At 59.3% G+C, this 17,627-nt stretch overlaps 2 protein-coding genes across 3 annotated transcripts in view; one reads left to right on the forward strand and one right to left on the reverse strand.

Annotated features, from left to right (window-relative positions):
• LOC144601299 (uncharacterized) overlaps positions 1-5,016 on the reverse strand; it is a 28,797-nt gene extending 23,781 nt beyond the window's left edge. The window contains exons 1-2 of the mRNA XM_078413331.1: positions 4,914-5,016; positions 632-1,086 (exon numbers count right to left, since the gene is read on the reverse strand). Of these exons, the coding sequence (XP_078269457.1) occupies positions 632-1,086; positions 4,914-5,016 (558 nt within the window). The remainder of the gene's footprint in view (positions 1-631; positions 1,087-4,913) is intronic.
• LOC144601065 (protein BANP-like) lies at positions 789-15,027 on the forward strand. Of its 2 annotated transcripts, none has more exons than XM_078412995.1 (5): positions 789-1,229; positions 5,026-5,134; positions 9,410-9,525; positions 13,624-13,806; positions 14,938-15,027. In XM_078412995.1, the coding sequence occupies exons 2-4, from the start codon at positions 5,068-5,070 to the stop codon at positions 13,756-13,758; spliced, it is 318 nt and encodes a 105-aa protein (XP_078269121.1). In that variant the 5' UTR covers positions 789-1,229; positions 5,026-5,067; the 3' UTR covers positions 13,759-13,806; positions 14,938-15,027. The 2 variants fall into 2 exon arrangements, with proteins under 2 accessions (XP_078269121.1, XP_078269122.1); XM_078412996.1 differs by lacking the exon at positions 789-1,229 and adding an exon at positions 1,231-1,342.
• The last annotated feature ends 2,600 nt before the right edge of the window (positions 15,028-17,627 follow it).

Below are 17,627 nucleotides of genomic sequence, written 5' to 3' on the forward strand. Positions count from 1 at the left end.
TCCGCCATTTGAATGGGTGACGTTTCGGTTCGAGACCCTTCTTCAGATCCATCTATCTTTCTATCCATGTCCTTGTCCAGAGTTGCTGCCTCACAGCACAATATCCGGGTTCGATCCTGACTCCTGTACGGAGTTTGCACGTTCTCCCCGTGGGTTTTCTCCGGGGGCTCCGGTTTCCTCCCACACTCCAAAGCCGTGCAAGGCTTGCAGGTTAATTGGCCTTTGGGTTAAAAAGAAATTGTAAATTGTCCCCTGGTGCGTGTAGGATAGTGCGAGTCTGCCTTGGTGGGCTGAAGGGCCTGTTTCTGCGCGGTATCTCTCAACCAAACTAAACACTATGTGGGCTAGCAGGAGGTCGTTGGGCCGAATGGCTTGTTGTTCTTCAGGGGGCTGGGCCGCCCAAATCGATCCAGTGGTAAGAAGGGTCTCGACCCGAAACGTCACCCATTCCTTCTCTCCCGAGATGCTGCCTGACCTGCTGAGTTACTCCAGCATTTTGTGAATAAATCAAATCGATCCAGTGATTGGTCAGTCCCTGCCCTCCCGCCGCCCTCTGATTGACCCGTTGTCCATCCGGCTGCCCCAATCACAGCGTACGATGCATCGGAGGCGCGGACGGCGGGGAACTAACCGGCTCGCTGATTGGCGGCCGCGCCGACCAACGGAGTAGAACGCCATTCGATTGGCTAATCTGACGAGCGAGGCTGCCGCCATTGGTGGGGCTGCGGTCCCGGCCGACCAATGGTGAGAGCGGGCGCCGACGCCATCTTGGTTCGGGGCGGGCGGCGCCGCCGCCATCTTGGTTCGGGGCAGGCGGGCGGGCGGACGGACAGGCGGGAGGACCTTCAGTCGACAACGAGCGGGAGCCTCCGGTGGGAAATGGCGGATCTCCAGTCGCCGCGTCCTCTCCGCCGCTCGGATTAACACGACGCAGAGAAAGCCGGGCAGCGAAAAGGGAGAGAGGGGGGGGGATATCTCTGGTGTGACAGAGGGGGCCACCTTGCTGCTGCGGCTGCTGCTGCTGTTGCTTCGACGACTCGCCCGCCCGCGCGCGCGCGCGCGCTGCCTCCCGGCCAACCGCCGCGCCTGTCAATCAGCGGCCAGCGGACAATGGGGGGCCGCGGATAGGCGGCACTGATTGGTGGAGCGTCCGTCCCCCCCCCCCCCGCCGCCGGAGTCCCGCCCCCTCCCCGCCAACCAACCAATCCCCTGCTCGCGGCTGACGTCAGGTAGGCGGGCGGCGCGTTGCATTGCATTGCTGCATGGGGGGATGCATTGCTACCCGGGGATGATGCATTGCTGCACGGGGGGGTGGTGATGCATTGTTCCATGGGTTTTATAGGTACATTTCTGCACTGGGTGATACATTTCTGCACTGGGTGATGCATTGCTGCGGGGGGTGGTGCATTGCTGCGGGGGGTGGTGCATTACTGCCTGGGACGTTGCATTGTAGCCAGGCTGATGCAATGCTGCAGTGGTGTATTGGAGCAGGGGGTGGTACAGTGCTGCCTGGGTGCTGCATTGGAGCAGTGTGCTGCATTTCTGCAGGGGACGTTGTATTTGAGCAGGGGTGATGCATTGTTGCATGACTGACGCATTGCTGCAGGGGCATTACATTGTAGCAGGGATGTTGCATTGTAGCTGGGGGGTGATGCATTGGGACGTGGGATGATATATTGCTGTAAGGGGTGTTGCATCGCTGCAGGGTATGTTGCATTGTAGCTGGGATGATGCATTGGAGCAAGGAATGTTGCGTTGTAGCAGGGATGATGCATTGCTGCAGGAGACGGTGCATTGGGTCAGGGGCATTACATTTAGAGATGGGGCATTGGCTTGTCAGGGGTGTTGCATTGGGGGCAGGGCTCTTGCGTTGGGGCAGGGGTATTGCATTGGAACAGGGAGGTTGCATTGATTCAAGGATGATACATTGATGCACTGGGTGTTGTGTTGAGTCGTTGGACAGATAGACACAAGATTATTCGGCCATGAGTGAATTGGAGTAGAATGATGGACCGTAACATATATTGTAACCTGATAGGCGTTACATTGGAGTCAGGATTGTTGCATTGGCGTCGGGATGTTGCATTGGTGTCAGAGGCGTTGCATTGCATTGGAACAGGGAGATTGCATTGAGTCTTCAGGGGGGTTGCATTTAGGGATGGGGCATTGCAATGGAACAGGGAGGTTCCAATGTAACACCCCTTGCAGCAACGCATCATCCCTGCGACAATACATTGATTCAAAGATGATACATTGGGTCAGGGGTGTTGCATTCGGTCATCAGAGATGTTATATTGTATATGGGGTTGGAACAGGGAGGTTACATTAATTCAAAGTTGATGCATTGGAGCAGGGGTGTTTGCCTTGTTGCAGGGGATGTTGCATTGGGTAGTCGCATTGGAGCAGTGAAGTTGCATTGAGGCATTGGGTCAGCAGTGTTTCATTGATGAGGGGACATTGCATAAGAACACCATGGTGCATTATGTCGTAAGTGATAGGAGCAGAATTAGGCCATTTGGCTCATCAAGTCTACTCCATCATTCAACCATGGCTGATCTATCCCTTTTAATCCCATTCTCCCACCTCCCCATATACCCTGACACCTGCGCTAATCAAGAATCTACCTATCTCTGCCTTAAAAATAACCACTGACCTGGCCTCCACAGCCTTCTGTGGCAAAAAGTTCCACAGATTCACCACCCTCTGACTAAAGAAATCCCCCATCTCGTTCCTAAAGGAACGCCCTTTAATTCTGAGGTGATGACCTCTAGTCCTAGACTCTCCCACTAGTGGAAACATCCTCTCCACATTCACTCTATCCAGGCCTTTCACTATTTGGTAAGTTTCTATGAGGTCCCCCCTCATTCTTCTAAACTCCAGCGAGTACAGGCCCAGTGCCGTCAAACGCTCATCATGGGTTAACCCACTAATTCCTGGGATCATTTTTGTAAACCTCCTCTGGACCCTCTCCAGAGCCAGCACATCCTTCCTCAGATTATGGTGCTAAAAATTGCTCACAATACTCCAAGCGCGGCCTGACCAGCACCTTGTAGAGATATATATACACAGCATATGTGTGTGTACTTGTGAGTATGTGTACATATACACACTAGACTTCTTTTTTATCTCGTTTATCATATTGTTTACAGTGTACTATGTTTACATATTCTGTTGTGCTGCAGCAAGTAAGAATTTCATTGTTCTATCTGGGACATATGACAATAAAACACTCTTGACACTTTTGAAATAAATGGTAGCATTGAGTTTGCCTTCCTTACTACCGATTCGACTTGCAGATTAACTTTTTGAGAATCCTACACTAGCACTCCCAAGTCCCTTTGCACGTCCGATTTCTGGGTTCTATGCCCATTTATAAAATAGTCTACGCCTTTATTCCTACGACCAAAATGCACGACTCCACACTTTGCTACCCTATATTCCATCTGTCACTTCCCTGCACACTCTCCCAACCTGTCCAAGTCCTTCTGCAGAGTCCCTGCTTTCTCTGCACCACCTGGCTCTCCACCTATTTTCGTACTGTACGCAAACTTGGCCACAAGGCCTTCAATCCCCTCGTCCAAATCATTAATATACAACGTGAAGAGTAGCAGCAACCTGCATCGACCCCTACGGAACTCCGCTAGTCACTGGAGGATGCGTTGAAGGATTCAAGAAGGATGCGGTGCATGAGGGATGTTGCATTGGGTCGTCAGGGGCGTTACATTGAGTGATGAGGCGTTACCTTGGAGCAGGAGGGTTGCATTGAGGCATTGGGTCAGGGATATTGCAATGAGGAATTGGAGCAGGGATGTTGCATTGTGTCAGGGGTTGCATTGGAAGAGGGATGTTGCATTGAGGGATGGGGTGGTGCATTGCATTGGAACAGGGTTGGATTGCTTCAAGGATGATGCATTGGAGCAGAGACGTTGCACTGGGTTGCATTGCATTGGAGTCGGGGAATGTTGCATTGGAGTCGGGTGTGGCATTGAGGCATTGGAACAGGGAAGTTGCCTTGAATCGGGGATGGATGATGCATTGGAGCAGAGATGTTGCATTGAGACATTGGGTCAGGGGAGTTGCATTGAGGAAGCGGGCGTTGCATTGGGTCAGGGACGTTGCATTGGGTCAGGGATGTTGTATTAAAGGAGGGGACGTTGCATTGGGTCAGGGATGTTGCATTGGGTCAGGGATGTTGCATTGAGGAAGCGGGCGTTGCATTGGGTCAGGGATGTTGCATTGAGGAAGCGGACGTTGCATTGAGGAAGCGGGCGTTGCATTGGGTCAGGGACATTGCATTGGGTCAGGGATGTTGTATTAAAGGAGGGGACGTTGCATTGGGTCAGGGATGTTGCATTGAGGAAGCGGGCATTGCATTGGGTCAGGGATGTTGCATTGAGGAAGCGGACGTTGCATTGAGGAAGCGGGCGTTGCATTGGGTCAGGGACGTTGCATTGGGTCAGGGATGTTGTATTAAAGGAGGGGACGTTGCATTGGGTCAGGGATGTTGCATTGAGGAAGCGGACGTTGCATTGGGTCAGGGATGTTGCATTGGGTCAGGGACGTTGCATTGGGTCAGGGACGTTGCATTGGGTCAGGGACGTTGCATTGGGTCAGGGACGTTGCATTGGGTCAGGGGCGTTGCATTGGGTCAGGGACGTTGCATTGGGTCAGGGACGTTGCATTGGGTCAGAGATTTGCATGTAGGGAGGGAGGGGATGGGTGTTGTATCGGTGGGAGGGGTCGTAGCGTTGAGGAGAATAGTATTGGGGGTGTGGCGTTGCATTGGGGGAGCACTGCACTGGTGTTGCATTGACTCCCGTGCATGAGAATACGCATCACAGGCACACCGGGCCTTCACCACCCTGTCTACCTGTGACGCCACTTTTGAGGAACTATGAACTTTTATGAGGGACTGTGTTGCCAGTTGTGTGTGGGGGGGGCGTGGTTTTCCGTGGCGGCGGCGGTGGCGTTGACGGGTTTCCGTGTTGGCCGTTTCTCAGCTTCAGCTTCCTCCATCTCCGACAGCCTGAACCGTCCCGGCTCGGAGTCTCTGGAGCGGGCGCCAAGATGGCCGAGCAACCGCTGGCCAAGATGGTGGAGATTGCGGTGAGGGAGTTCACGTCAGACGGCAACGGTATGTTGGGGGTGTCAACATGCCAACGGGCCCGTGTGTGTCCCCGTCGCCCGTCCCCCCCCCCCCCCCCCCGGGTTGTTTGTGGGCTAGTACAGGATCTACCCCTGACTTGCCCCAGTGGGAGAGTCTCGGGCCAGAGGGCATTGCCACAGAATTAAAGGACCTTCCTTTAGGAAAGAGTTGAGGAGGAATTTCTTTAGTCAGAGGGTGGTGAATCTGTGAAATTCGTTGCCACAGAAGGCCGTGGAGGCCAGGTCAATGGATATATTTAAGGCAGAGATAGATAGATTGTTGATTAGTACGGGCGTCAGGGGTTGTGGGGAGAAGGCAGGAGAATGGGGTTAGGAGAGAAGAGATAGATCAGCCTTGATTGAATGGCGGTGTAGACCTGATGGGCCGAATGGCCTAATTCTGCTCCTATCACCTTTGCGTGGCCACGTTTAATGCAAAACGAGGCAACCGGGGAGAGGCCTGGAGGCCGCGGATCTATGACAACAGCCTTGTCTCCCTTCGCAGAGGCTGCCCGACCCACTTTGTGTTCACCAGCGTCCCCTCTCCCTCTGACTTGGGTCTGCCACGCATGGAGTCACACAGCACGGAAACAGGCCCTTTGGCCCAACTCGCCCATGCTGACCAACGTGCCCCGTCTACACTAGTTCCTCCTGCCTGCGTTTGGCCCATATGCCTCTACACCCGTCCGATCCATGTACCTGTCCAAATGTCTTTCAAACGTTGCGATAGTCCCTGCCTCACCTACCTCCTCCGGCAGCTCGTTCCATACACCCACCGCCCTTTGTGTGGAAAACGTGCCCCTGAGGTTCCAATTAAATCTTTCCTCCCTCACCTTAAATCTATGTCCTCTGGTTCTTGATTCCCCTGCTCTGGGTAAAAGACTCTGTGCATTTACCCTATTTAATCCTCTCATAATCTTGTATCACTCCAAAAGATCACCCCCTCATCCTCCTGCGCTCCAAATAATAAAGTCCTACCCTGCCCAACCTCTCCCTGTAGCTCAGGCCCTCAAGTCCAGGCAACATCCTCGTCAATCTTCTCTGCACCCTTTCCAGCTCGACAACATCTTTGCTCTAACAGGATTGACCGAAACTGAACACAATGTATATTTGACCTCGCCAATGTTCTGTACAACTGTAACACGACTTCCCATCTTTCACACTCAATACTGATGAAGGCCAATGTGCCAAAACCCTTCTTGACCACCCTATCTACCTGTGAAACCAATTTTAAGGAACTACGTATCTGCACTCCTAGATCCCCCAGCTCGACAACACTTCCCAGAGCCCTGCTGTTCACCATGTATTAAATTCCATCAACCCACCTGGCCAACCGATCAAAGATCCTGCTGCAATTTTTCACCACCATATTCACCATCTACAAAACCACCCACTTTAGTGTCACCTGCAAACTTGCTAATCTTGCCTTGTACTTAGGGATGCCAACTGTCCCGTATTAGCCGGGACATCCTGTGTATTGGGCTAAGTTGGTTTGTCCCGTACGGGACTGCCCTTGTCCCATATTAGGCCCGGGGGCTGCTGTAGGCCCGGACAGTGTGGGCCCGGACAGTGTAGGCCCGGGGGCCATTGTAGGCCCAGACACTGTAGGCCCAGAGGCCCGGGCGCCGCCTCGGAGGTTGCCTTCCGGCCCCGGGCGGTCGACATTGGTGGGACGCGGGGTGGTGACGTCACCTTTTCTCCTTTGGGTTTAGATGGAGGAGACTTGTTCCCTGGTGAAGTTGCCAGTGCAAAGCTTGTGGGGCAGGTTGAACATTATGGGTGGCACGGTGGCACAGCGGTAGAGTTGCTGCCTCCCAGCTCCAGAGACCCGGGTTCGATCCTGACTACGGGCGCTGTCTGCATGGAGTTTGTACGTTCTCCCCGTGACCCGCGTGGGTTTCCTCCGAGATCTTCGGTTCCCTCCCACACTCCAAAGACGTGCAGGTTTGTAGGTTTATTGGCTCGCTATAAATGTAAATTGTCCCTAGTGTGTGTAGCATCGAGTTAGTGTGTGGGGATCGCTGGTCGGCACGGGCTCGGTGGGCTGAAACACCTGCTTCCGCGCTGTGTCTCTAATCTAAACTAATAATTGATGCCAATCGCCGGGAAGGTAGCAGCTCCAGATATCCCTGCTGCTTTTTACGAGCAATATTCTTCCCTTTATTGCAGCCCTCAGCAACTAATCAGCGCCTGCCCTTCGCACCTTGAGTAGGTTCAAGGCCTCCATCGGCCTGGTCTTGCTGGGAGAGGCCTGTGTTATCAGTCAGTGTCGCCACCACAGGAGCACAGGAGGCTGTAAATGTGCAGCGTTAGATTAGCTGCTGCTGACCAAGCATTTGGCAGCTGAGCCCAGGGCTTACCCGGAAAACAGCCTCACGCAGAATGTGTTCACCTGCACACGCACACGTTCCTGAACCTGTCCCTGGGGGATCCATCCCGTCCCGACCCTACACACTCCCCACCGTCCCATCCCCACTCACCACCCTCCCTCCCCACCACTGTCCCCACACACTCCCCACTGTCCCGTCCCCACTCACTCCCCTCCCTCCCCACCACTGTCCCTGCTCACTCCCCACTGTCCCGTCCCCACTCACTCCCCTCCCTCCCCATTACTGACCCCACACACTCCCCACTGTCCCATTCCCATCCCCACTCACTCCCCTCCCTCCCCACCACTGTCCCCACTCACTCCCCACCATCCCGCACCATCCCCACTCACTCCACTCCCTCCCCACTACTATCCCCACTCACTCCCCACTGTCCCATCCCATCCCCACTCTCTCCCCTCCCTCCCCACCACTGTCCCTGCTCACTCCCCACCATCCCGCACCATCCCCACTCACTCCACTCCCTCCCCACCACTGTCCCCGCTCACTCCCCACTGTCCCATCCCATCCCCACTCACTCCACTCCCTTCCCACTACTGTCCCCAATCACTCCCCACCATCCAGCACCATCCCCGCTCACTCCCCACTGTCCCATCCCATCCCCACTCACTTCCCACTGTCCCATCCCCACTCACTCCCCACTGTCCCATCCCCACTCACTCCCCACTGTCCCATCCCCACTCACTTCCCCCCTCCCCATCCCCACTCATCCCACTCCCATCTCCTCCCCGCTCACTCCCCACCGTCCCGTGCCGTCCCCACTCACTCCCCCCCTCCCCACCACTGTCCCGAACCAGGGGCCACAGTTGAAGAATAAGGGGTCGGCCATTTAGAACGGAGATGAGGAAAATCTTTTTCAATCAGAGAGTTGTGAATCTGTGGAATTCTCTGCCTCAGAAGGCAGTGGAGGCCAATTCTCTGAATGCATTCAAGAGAGAGCTAGATAGAGCTCTTAAGGATAGCGGAGTCAGGGGGTATGGGGAGAAGGCAGGAACGGGGTACTGATTGAGAATGATCAGCCATGATCACATTGAATGGCGGTGCTGGCTCAAAGGGCTGATTGGCCTCCTCCTGCACCTATTGTCTATTGTCCCCCCCGTTCACTAGCCACTGTCCCATCCCCACTCAATCTCCTCCCTCCCCGCGAACATCCCACCCCACTCACTCCCGTCCCCATCCCCCTCCCTTCCCGTTCCCATCCCCCCTCACTCCCATCCCCCCTCACTCCCATCCCCCCTCACTCCCGTCCCTCCTCACTCCCGTCCCCCTCACTCCCGTCCCCCTCACTCCCGTCCCCCCTCACTCCCGTCCCCCCACACTCCCGTCCCCCCACACTCCCGTCCCCCCACACTCCCGTCCCCCCACACTCCCGTCCCCCCTCACTCCCTCCCCCCTCACTCCCGTCCCCCCTCACTCCCGTCCCCCCTCACTCCCGTCCCCCCTCACTCCCGTCCCCCCTCACTCCCGTCCCCCCTCACTCCCGTCCCCGCTCACTCCCGTCCCCGCTCACTCCCGTCCCCCTCACTCCCGTCTCCCCCTTCACTCCCGTCCCCCCTCACTCCCGTCCCCCCTCACTGTCGTCCCCCCTCCCTCCGTCCCCACTCCCTCCTGTCCCGTTCTCCTCCCTCCTTGTCCCCCTCCCTCCTCGCCCCCTCTCCCACCCCGTCCCCCCTCTCTCCAGTCCCATCCCCACACAATCGCGTCTCCACACACTGACTGTGGGCGGTGATGCCAGCGGAGTGAGCTGGGATCGATCTCTCTGCCCTCCCCCCTCCTTGTTGCCATCGCCCTGTACCCCTCCCCCCCCTCCTTGTTGCCATCGTCCTGTACCCCTGCCCCCCCCCCCCCCCCCAGCTCACCCTCTCCTCTCCCCACAGGTGCCCCGCAGCCAGGGTCCGGCGCAGCCCCGCGGGATGACGGCGCCCCCAAGGGGAAGCGACGGAGGGTGGAGGCGATGCAGCCGGAGTGTGAGGCCGGGGAGGAGAGTATTGAGGTACGGGGGGGGGAGGCAATCCCGAGTCACCCCAGCATTCCCACATTGGCCCCGGCATTCCTGCTGTGTGGTCCTGGCATTTGCACCGTGCAGTACCGACATTACCATGGCCGCCCCGACATTCCCACAATGGTCCCGGAATTCCCACTCTGCGGTCCTGGCATTCCCACAGTCGTCCCGGAATTCCCATTTGTGCGGTCCCGGCATTCCCGCAGTCGGTCTCAGCATTGCCGCAGTCGGTCCCAGCATTCCCACAGTGATCCCGAAATTCCCACTGTGCGGTCCCAACATTCCCACAGTGACCACGAAATTCCCACTGTGCAGTTTCAACATTCCCACAGTGGTCCCGGCATTCCCACTGTGTGGTCCCAGTATTCTCACAGTGCGGTCCCGGAATTCCCGCTGTGCAGTCCTGGCATTACCGCTGTGCGGTCCCGGCATTCCCACCACGCGGTCCAGGCATTCTAACGGTGGCTCCGGCAGTCCCGCCGTGCGGCCCCATCATTCCCGCCGTGCGGTCCCGGCATTCCCGCTGTGCGGTCCCGGCTTTCCCGCTGTGCGGTCCCGGCATTCCCGCTGTGCGGTCCCGGCATTCCCGCTGTGCGGTCCCAGCATTCCCGCTGTGCGGTCCCGGAAATTCCCGCTGTGCGATCCCGGCATTCCCGCTGTGCGGTCCCGGCATTCCTGCTGTGCGGTCCGGGCATTCCCACAGTAGTCCCGGCATTCCCGCTGTGTAGTCATGGAATTTCCGCTGTGCAGTCCCGGCATTCCCACTGTGCAGTCCCGGCATTCACGCAGTGGTTCCCGCATTCCCACAGTAGTCCCGGCATTCCCGCATTGCGGTTCGGCATTCCCACGGTGCAGTCCCGGCATTCCCATCGTGGTCCCGCCATTCCCACGGTGCGGTCCCGGCATTCCTGCTGTGTGGTTTGCCATTCTCGCTGTGCGGTCCCGCCATTCCCACGGTGCTTCCCGCCATTCCCGCAGTGCGGTCCCGCCATTCCCGCGGTCCGGACCCCGCATTCCCGCTGTATGATTCGGCATTCCCACTGTGCGGTCCCAAGACCACTGGGCCGGCCCCAGACTGCTTTAACATTTCTTCAACTATTTACCACAATTATATTTACAGAACGGTGGCGCAGCGGCAGAGTGGCAGCGCCAGAGACCCGGGATCCATCCAGATTACGGGCGCGGTCTGTACGGAGTTTGCACCTTCTCCCCGTGACCTGCGTGAGTTTTCTCCGCCTGCTCCGGTCTCCCCCCACGCTCCAAAGACGTGCAGGTTTGGTGGTGAACCGTAGAAATTGTAAATTGGCTTCTGTAAAAATTGTAACTTGTTCCTGGTGTGTGTCGGATAGATGGTGTTAATCGCTGGTGTAGGTTTGTTGGTCGGCCCGGACTCGGTGGGCCGAAGGGCCTGTATCCGTGTTTAGTTTAGAGACACAGTGCGGAAACTGGCCCTTCAGCCCACCGGGTCGGCGCCGACCAGCGATCCCCGCACATTAACACTGCCCCACACCCACCAGGGACATTGTTTACATTTACCAAGCCAATTAACCTGCAAACCAGTGTGGGAGGAAACCGAAAAAACCCACGCAGGTCACGGGGAGAACGTTCAAACTCTGTACGGGCAGCACCCACGGTCGGGATCGAACCCGGGTCTCCGGCGCTGCATTCGCTGTAAGGCGGCAACTCTACCGCTGCACCACCGTGTTGTATCGCTAAAACTGAAACATACAATATCAACTCGCCCACCACCAAATACAAAACTCACCACATGTTCTAGATAGAAAATATATAATGAATAGGTTACAATCACGATCCAGGATACATTACCCCCTCCCTCCCCTCCTCAGTGCCCAGCGGTCCTGGAACCTCTCCATGCTGGAGAAAGTGGCAGGCAGCCCTGCACCCTGTGACCCCAAAGCTCCCCAACGCTCCCCAGAGTCCGGCCGTTAACTGTGAAGATCCTGCCTGGGGGGGGGGGGGGGGGGTTAATCTCGGGAAGTTTCTTCACCTCTCTCCTCCTCCCCCATCCTCCTCCTACCCCTTGACCCCCCCCTGCCCCCACCTACACTCCCATCCCCCCTGCCCCCACCTACACTCCCATCCCCCCTGCCCCCACCTACACTCCCATCCCCCCTGCCCCCACCTACACTCCCATCCCCCCTGCCCCCCACCTACACTCCCATCCCCCCTGCCCCCCACCTACACTCCCGTCCCCCCTGCCCCCACCTACACTCCCATCCCCCCTGCCCCCCAACTGCCCTCTCATCCCCCCTGCCCCCTCCTACACTCCCATCCCCCTGCCCCCACCTACACTCCCATCCCCCCTGCCCCCACCTACACTCCCATCCCCCCTGCCCCCCACCTACACTCCCATCCCCCCTGCCCCCACTTACACTCCCATCCCCCCTGCCCCCAACTGCCCTCTCATCCCCCCTGCCCCCACCTACACTCCCATCCCCCCTGCCCCCCAACTGCCCTCTCACCCCCCCCTGACCCCCAACTGCCCTCTCATCCCCCCTGCCCCCACCTACACTCCCACCCCCCCTGCCCCCACCTACACTCCCATCCCCCCTGCCCCCCAACTGCCCTCTCATCCCCCCTGCCCCCACCTACACTCCCACCCCCCCTGCCCCCACCTACACTCCCATCCCCCCTGCCCCCACCTACCCTCTCATCCCCCCTGTCCCCACCTACACTCCCACCCCCCCTGCCCCCACCTACACTCCCACCCCCCCTGCCCCCACCTACACTCCCATCCCCCCTGCCCCCACCTACCCTCTCATCCTCCCTGCCCCCACCTACCCTCTCATCCCCCCTGTCCTCACCTACACTCCCACCCCCCTGCCCCCACCTACACTCCCATCCCCCCTGCCCCCACCTACACTCTCATCCTCCCTGCCCCCACCTACCCTCTCATCCCCCCTGCCCCCACCTACACTCCCATCCCCCCTGTCCCCACCTACACTCCCATCCCCCCTGCCCCCACCTACCCTCTCATCCCCCCTGCCCCCACCTACACTCCCATCCCCCCTGCCCCCACCTGCACTCTCATCCTCCCTGCCCCCACCTACACTCCCATCCCCCCTGCCCTCCATTTCCACTGCTCTCCCCCACACCGACCCATCTCTCCCCCGCATTCTCTTCCCCTCCACCTTCCCTCTCTCTCTCTCTCTCTCCCTCTCCACCCACCTTTATTCCCCACATCACTACGTCCCGCCCTCCCCGTTTCCCTGTCCCCACCTACCCCTCACCCCCCACCTTCTCCCTCCTCTCTCCCCACCCACCCCACCCTCCCCTGCTCTCTCCCTTTCCCTCCAACTATTCCTCTCTCCACCCTCCCACCTCCCTCTCTCCCGGTCTCCCTCCCATTTACCCATCTCTGCCACCCTCCACCAACTTCCCCCAACAACCCCTCTCTGACCTTTTCCCACCTACTCATCTCTTCCCCCCCCCCCACCCCCTCTTTCTCCCCCCACCATCTCCCTCTCCCTTTCTCCCCCCACCATCTCCCTCTCCTTTTCTCCCCCCACCATCTCCCTCTCCCTTTCTCCCCACATTCACCCACCCATCTCTCCCTCTCCCCCCCACCTTCCCCTGACTACCCTTCCTTCTCTCCCACCACTATTTACCTTCCCCCCCACACCCCACTCACCATCTCTCCCACTCCCATCTCTTCCCCCTGCCCCCAACACACTTACCATCCCTTAACCCCACTCTGCTGCCTCCATCTCTCCCCCTTCCCCCTCCCTTCCCTCTCTCCCCTCTCCTCCCTCTCTCCCCCTCCCCTCCCTCTCTCCCCTCTCCTCCCTCTCTCCCCCTCCCCTCCTCTCTCCCCTCCCCTCCCTCTCTCCCCCTCCCTCTATCCCCCTCCCCTCCCTCTTTCCCCCTCCCCTCCCTCTTTCCCCCCTCCCCTCCCTCTCTCCCCCTCCCTCTATCCCCCTCCCCTCCCTCTTTCCCCCTCCCCTCCCTCTTTCCCCCCTCCCCTCCCTCTTTCCCCCCTCCCCTCCCTCTCTCCCCTCCCCTCCCTCTCTCCCCTCCCCTCCCTCTCCCCCCTCCCCTCCCTCTCTCCCCCCTCCCTTTCTCCCCCAGGCGTTGCTGTACTCTGCCAGTAAGACACTGTGCCAGCGTCTCGACGCCATTGAGGCCGACCTCAACTGCATGGAGGACAAGTGCAAGTGCCTGCGCGCCAAGGTCGACATGTTTGGCGTCGCACAATGCCCGTAGACCCGCGCCCACTGCCGGGCACCAGGCCAGCGCCGAGGGGCCAGCCAGGTGAGGGGGGAGGGGAGGGGGCACGACACATGGGGGAGGAGAGGGTGGTGAGGGAGGAGCCGCTGCCGGCGAGGGGGCAGAAGATGAGGGGGGAGCGAGCGGGGAGGGTAATGTAGGAGGGGGGGCAGCGTCAGGTGGGGGATCAAGAGCTGGAGGGTAGAACTGATCGCTCCCTCCGCCCGCCCCCCCCCGCCGCCCCACTCGTCCCGGTACACATGGAGGTCCAGCGGGCAAGGGAATAAAGGGAAGCAGCGGGATGTTAATCTCTTGTTTTTGTCTCTCCCTCCCTCTGCCACCCTCTCCTCCCACCCATAAACCCCCCCTCCCCTCCCCTGCCATCCCTCCCATCACCCCTCCCTCCCCTCCCCCTCCCCTGCCATCCCACCCATAACCCCCCCTCTCCGCCCCCTCCCACCCATAACCCCCTCTCTCCTGTCCTGCTCCCCGCCCTTGTTCTCTCTCCCACTCCCCCCCTCTCCCTCCACCCATTTTCTCCTCTTCCCTTTCTCCCCCTTCCTCTCTCCTTGTCCCCTCCTCTCTTCCCTCCCCGTCATCTCTCCCCCTCCCCTCACTCCCTCCCTCTCTCCTCCCTCCCCTCCCTTGTCCCCTCTTTCCTCCCGTCCTCTCCCTCTCCCCCCTCCCTGTCCCTTCTCTCCCCCATCACCTCTCTTCCCCGTCCCCTCCATGTCCCCTCACTCAACCCATCCTCTCCCCCTCCCTCTCCCCCTCCCTCCCTCCCTCTCCTGTCCCCTCTCTCTCCTGTTCTTTCTCTCTCCCCTCACTCCCTCCCTCTCCCCTCCCCTTACTCCCTCGCTCTCCCACTCCCCTCACTCCCTCCCCTCACTCCCTCCCTCTCCCCCACCCCTTACTCCCTCGCTCTCCCACTCCCCTCACTCCCTCCCTCTCCCACTCCCCTCACCCCTCCCCTTCCCCTCTCCCCCTCACCCCCTCCCCCTCCCCTCACTCCCTCCCCCTCCCCTCACTCCCTCCCCTCACTCCCTCCCCTCACTCCCTCCCCCTCACTCCCTCCCCCTCACTCCCTCCCTCTCCCCCTCCCCTCACTCCCTCCCTCTCCCCCTCCCCTCACTCTCTCCCTCTCCCCTCACCCCCCCCCCCTCTGTCCCCCCACAGTGTGGTTGCCGTGCAGAGGCCGCTGCCCCGGGTGCGAGTCGTGGAGGGGGAGAGTGGAGATGGGGGGGGCCTGGGGGATGGGGAGGGTCTGGGGGAAGAGGGGGGTGTGGGGGAAGAGGGGGGTGTGGGGGAAGAGGGGGGTCAGGGGGAGGGTGTAGGGGAGGGGGGGGTGTCGGGGGTCCAGATCGTGGCGGTGGGCGCGGACAGCGAGGGGGAGGGGGGGGAGGAGGAGGGGGGGGAGGAGGATGAGGCGGCTGTGGCCATTCTGCCCGACGCCACTAACCTGCTCTACCAGCTCATGTACTGAGTCAGCCCACGCCCCCGGAACCTTCTGGTACCTTCCAGAACCAGGCCTCCTCCGGCCAGCGGCACAGTCCGATCCCGGCCATGGACTCAGTCCCACCCGGGGTGTTCCCCCAACCCCCCCCCCGTCCACTTCCCCCCCTCATCCTCCCCCTCATCCCCTCCCTCTCCCCCATCCTCTCCCTCTCCCCCATCCCCTCCCTCTCCTCCCATTCTCTCCCTCTCCCCCTCATCTTCTCCCTCTCCCCCATCCTCTCCCTCTCCCCCATCCTCTTCCTCTCCCCCCCCCCCATCCTTTCCCCTCCCCCAACTCTGGCTCCCTCCTCCCCTCCCCCTACTCCATCCCCTCCTTTGCCCACCCCTTCCCTACTCAACCCACCGCCCCTCCTCCCACTCTGTCCCCCTCCTCCCATTTTATCCCCCGCCTCTCTCATCCCCCCCCTTTGGGTTTCTTCTTCCCCCCCCCTCCCGCACTCAGTCCCCTCTCCTCCCTCCCCCCCCACTCAATCTCCCCCCTTCCCCACCCTGCCTCCCTCTCCCTCCTCCTCCCGTTGCCCATCTCTGCCTGATACCCCGTCCTCTGGTCGATGGGGCTGGTTCGGGGGTGGGGGGGGGGGGGGGGTAACACGGAGCCGGCTGTGATGGGGGAATCCCCCCTGCCTCACCCCCTCCCTCCCATACAGTGTGTGCGCGGGTGGGTGGGTGCCCCCATGTTATCCCCCTTCCCCAGCAGAGGCAGAAGGAAGCCATTTGGCCCCACCTCCCCCTGCTATCCCCTCGACGCCACAATGCTTGAGGCTCAGCGACTGAGCGTGGGAGAGAACGCCAGAGATTTCTCCCCCCCCCCTCTCCTGGGAACACAACCCCTCCCCAACCCCTACCTCGACCGGCCGACCTTTGGGTTTGAAGAATTCCTTCCGTTTGATTAAATTGACTCTCGTTCTTGCAAAACCTGAGGTTTGGGTCCACTCTGGTCAACGTGTGGCCCGAGGACAACTGGCCCCCCCTGTCCCGGCGATCGATCCGGTGAATTCCCACTGCATTCCCTCCGTCACAAGTCTTCCCTTCACTCAATCGGGAGTCCAGGCCTGTAGGTCACGTATTGCAGGTATGGTCTCGCCCGGACCACCCTGTGTAATAAAGGCAAGACTTCTCTTGTATTTAAAACCTCTTTCAATAAAGGCCAACGCATCTTTTTTGCCTTCGTGCCCGGCTTGTCGTATCTGCATATTTACCGTCGAGTGATCCGCCCCAGCTAACTGTCAACGGCACGGTGGCGCAGCGGTAGAGTTGCCACCTTACAGAGCTTGCAGCGCCGGAGACCCGGGTTCCATCCTGACTAGGGGTGCTGTCTGTACGGAGTTTGTATGTTCTTCCCGTGTGTAGGGTAGTGTTAATGTGCGGGGGGGGCTGCTGGTTGGTGCGGACCCGTTGGGCCGAAGGGCCTGTGTCACCGAACTAAACTAAACCCCACACTCGTGAACTTTGGGCTCCTGGGCGTGGAGGGGAGAGAGGGGGTTGTTTGTGGGCTAGTACAGGATCTACCCCTGACTTGCCCCAGTGGGAGTCTACGACCAGAGGGCATTGCCACAGAATTAAAGGAACTTCCTTTATGAAAGAGATGAGATTCCATCTGCCACTTCTCTGCCCCTCTCTCAACCTGTCCCAAGTCCTTCCGCAGAATCCTTGCTTCCTCTACAATGCCTGCCCCTCCATCTCTCTTAGCATCATCTGCAAACGTGGCCACATAGCCTTCAATCCCCTTGTCGAAATCATCAATATACAACGTGACGAGGAGCGGCCCCAGCAAAGACCCTTGCAGATCTCCGCTGGTAACTATTTGGTAACATATTCGGTAAGTTTGAAAGAGGTGTGGGCAAGTTGGGCCGAAGGGCCTGTTTCCATCCTCTATGACTCGCTGTCTGAAATCGGAAATGGAGGCAGGGACCCTCCTCAGCTTTAAAGAGTGACTTGGGAGCTCTGGAGCAGCCTTGAACTCATGAATCTGGGACGGATCTAGTGGGAGCCCGCTCACCCTCCCTGTCCAACTAAACTGGAAATCTCAGATCCTTGGCCAGCCCTAAATAGCCCAGTGAGGCTACTCTCCCTTCCACCCAACCAGTCTTCCAAGTGTCTAGGCTTTGAGAGTGGATGAGGAGGGGTGTTGATGCTTAGATAGGGGCATCGGAAAGGTGGGTGCTTCCTTTACCAAGATGGCGGCAACTGGGGCCATCAGAGGAAAGTAGAACCTGTGTCCCTTTACCAAGACGGCAGGTCCGTGCCTTTACCTTTTCCAAGATGGTAACTCCTGGTGGGAGGAAAGCCTGTGTCCCTGCCTTTACCAAGATGGCGTCTCTGGGTGTGGGAGAAGGAGGCCGTGTCCCTGC

The sequence above is a fragment of the Rhinoraja longicauda genome, chromosome 16 (genome assembly GCF_053455715.1).
Source record: "Rhinoraja longicauda isolate Sanriku21f chromosome 16, sRhiLon1.1, whole genome shotgun sequence".
Classification (NCBI taxonomy): domain Eukaryota; kingdom Metazoa; phylum Chordata; class Chondrichthyes; order Rajiformes; family Arhynchobatidae; genus Rhinoraja; species Rhinoraja longicauda.

Bases quoted from the DNA above. Each gene is read 5' to 3' on its own strand.
- LOC144601065 (XM_078412995.1), top strand. From the start codon at position 5,068: ATGGCCGAGCAACCGCTGGCCAAGATGGTGGAGATTGCGGTGAGGGAG. The intron at 5,135-9,409 runs GTATGTTGGGGG...CTCTCCCCACAG, and splicing joins GTTCACGTCAGACGGCAACG to GTGCCCCGCAGCCAGGGTCC. The intron at 9,526-13,623 runs GTACGGGGGGGG...TTTCTCCCCCAG, and splicing joins CCGGGGAGGAGAGTATTGAG to GCGTTGCTGTACTCTGCCAG.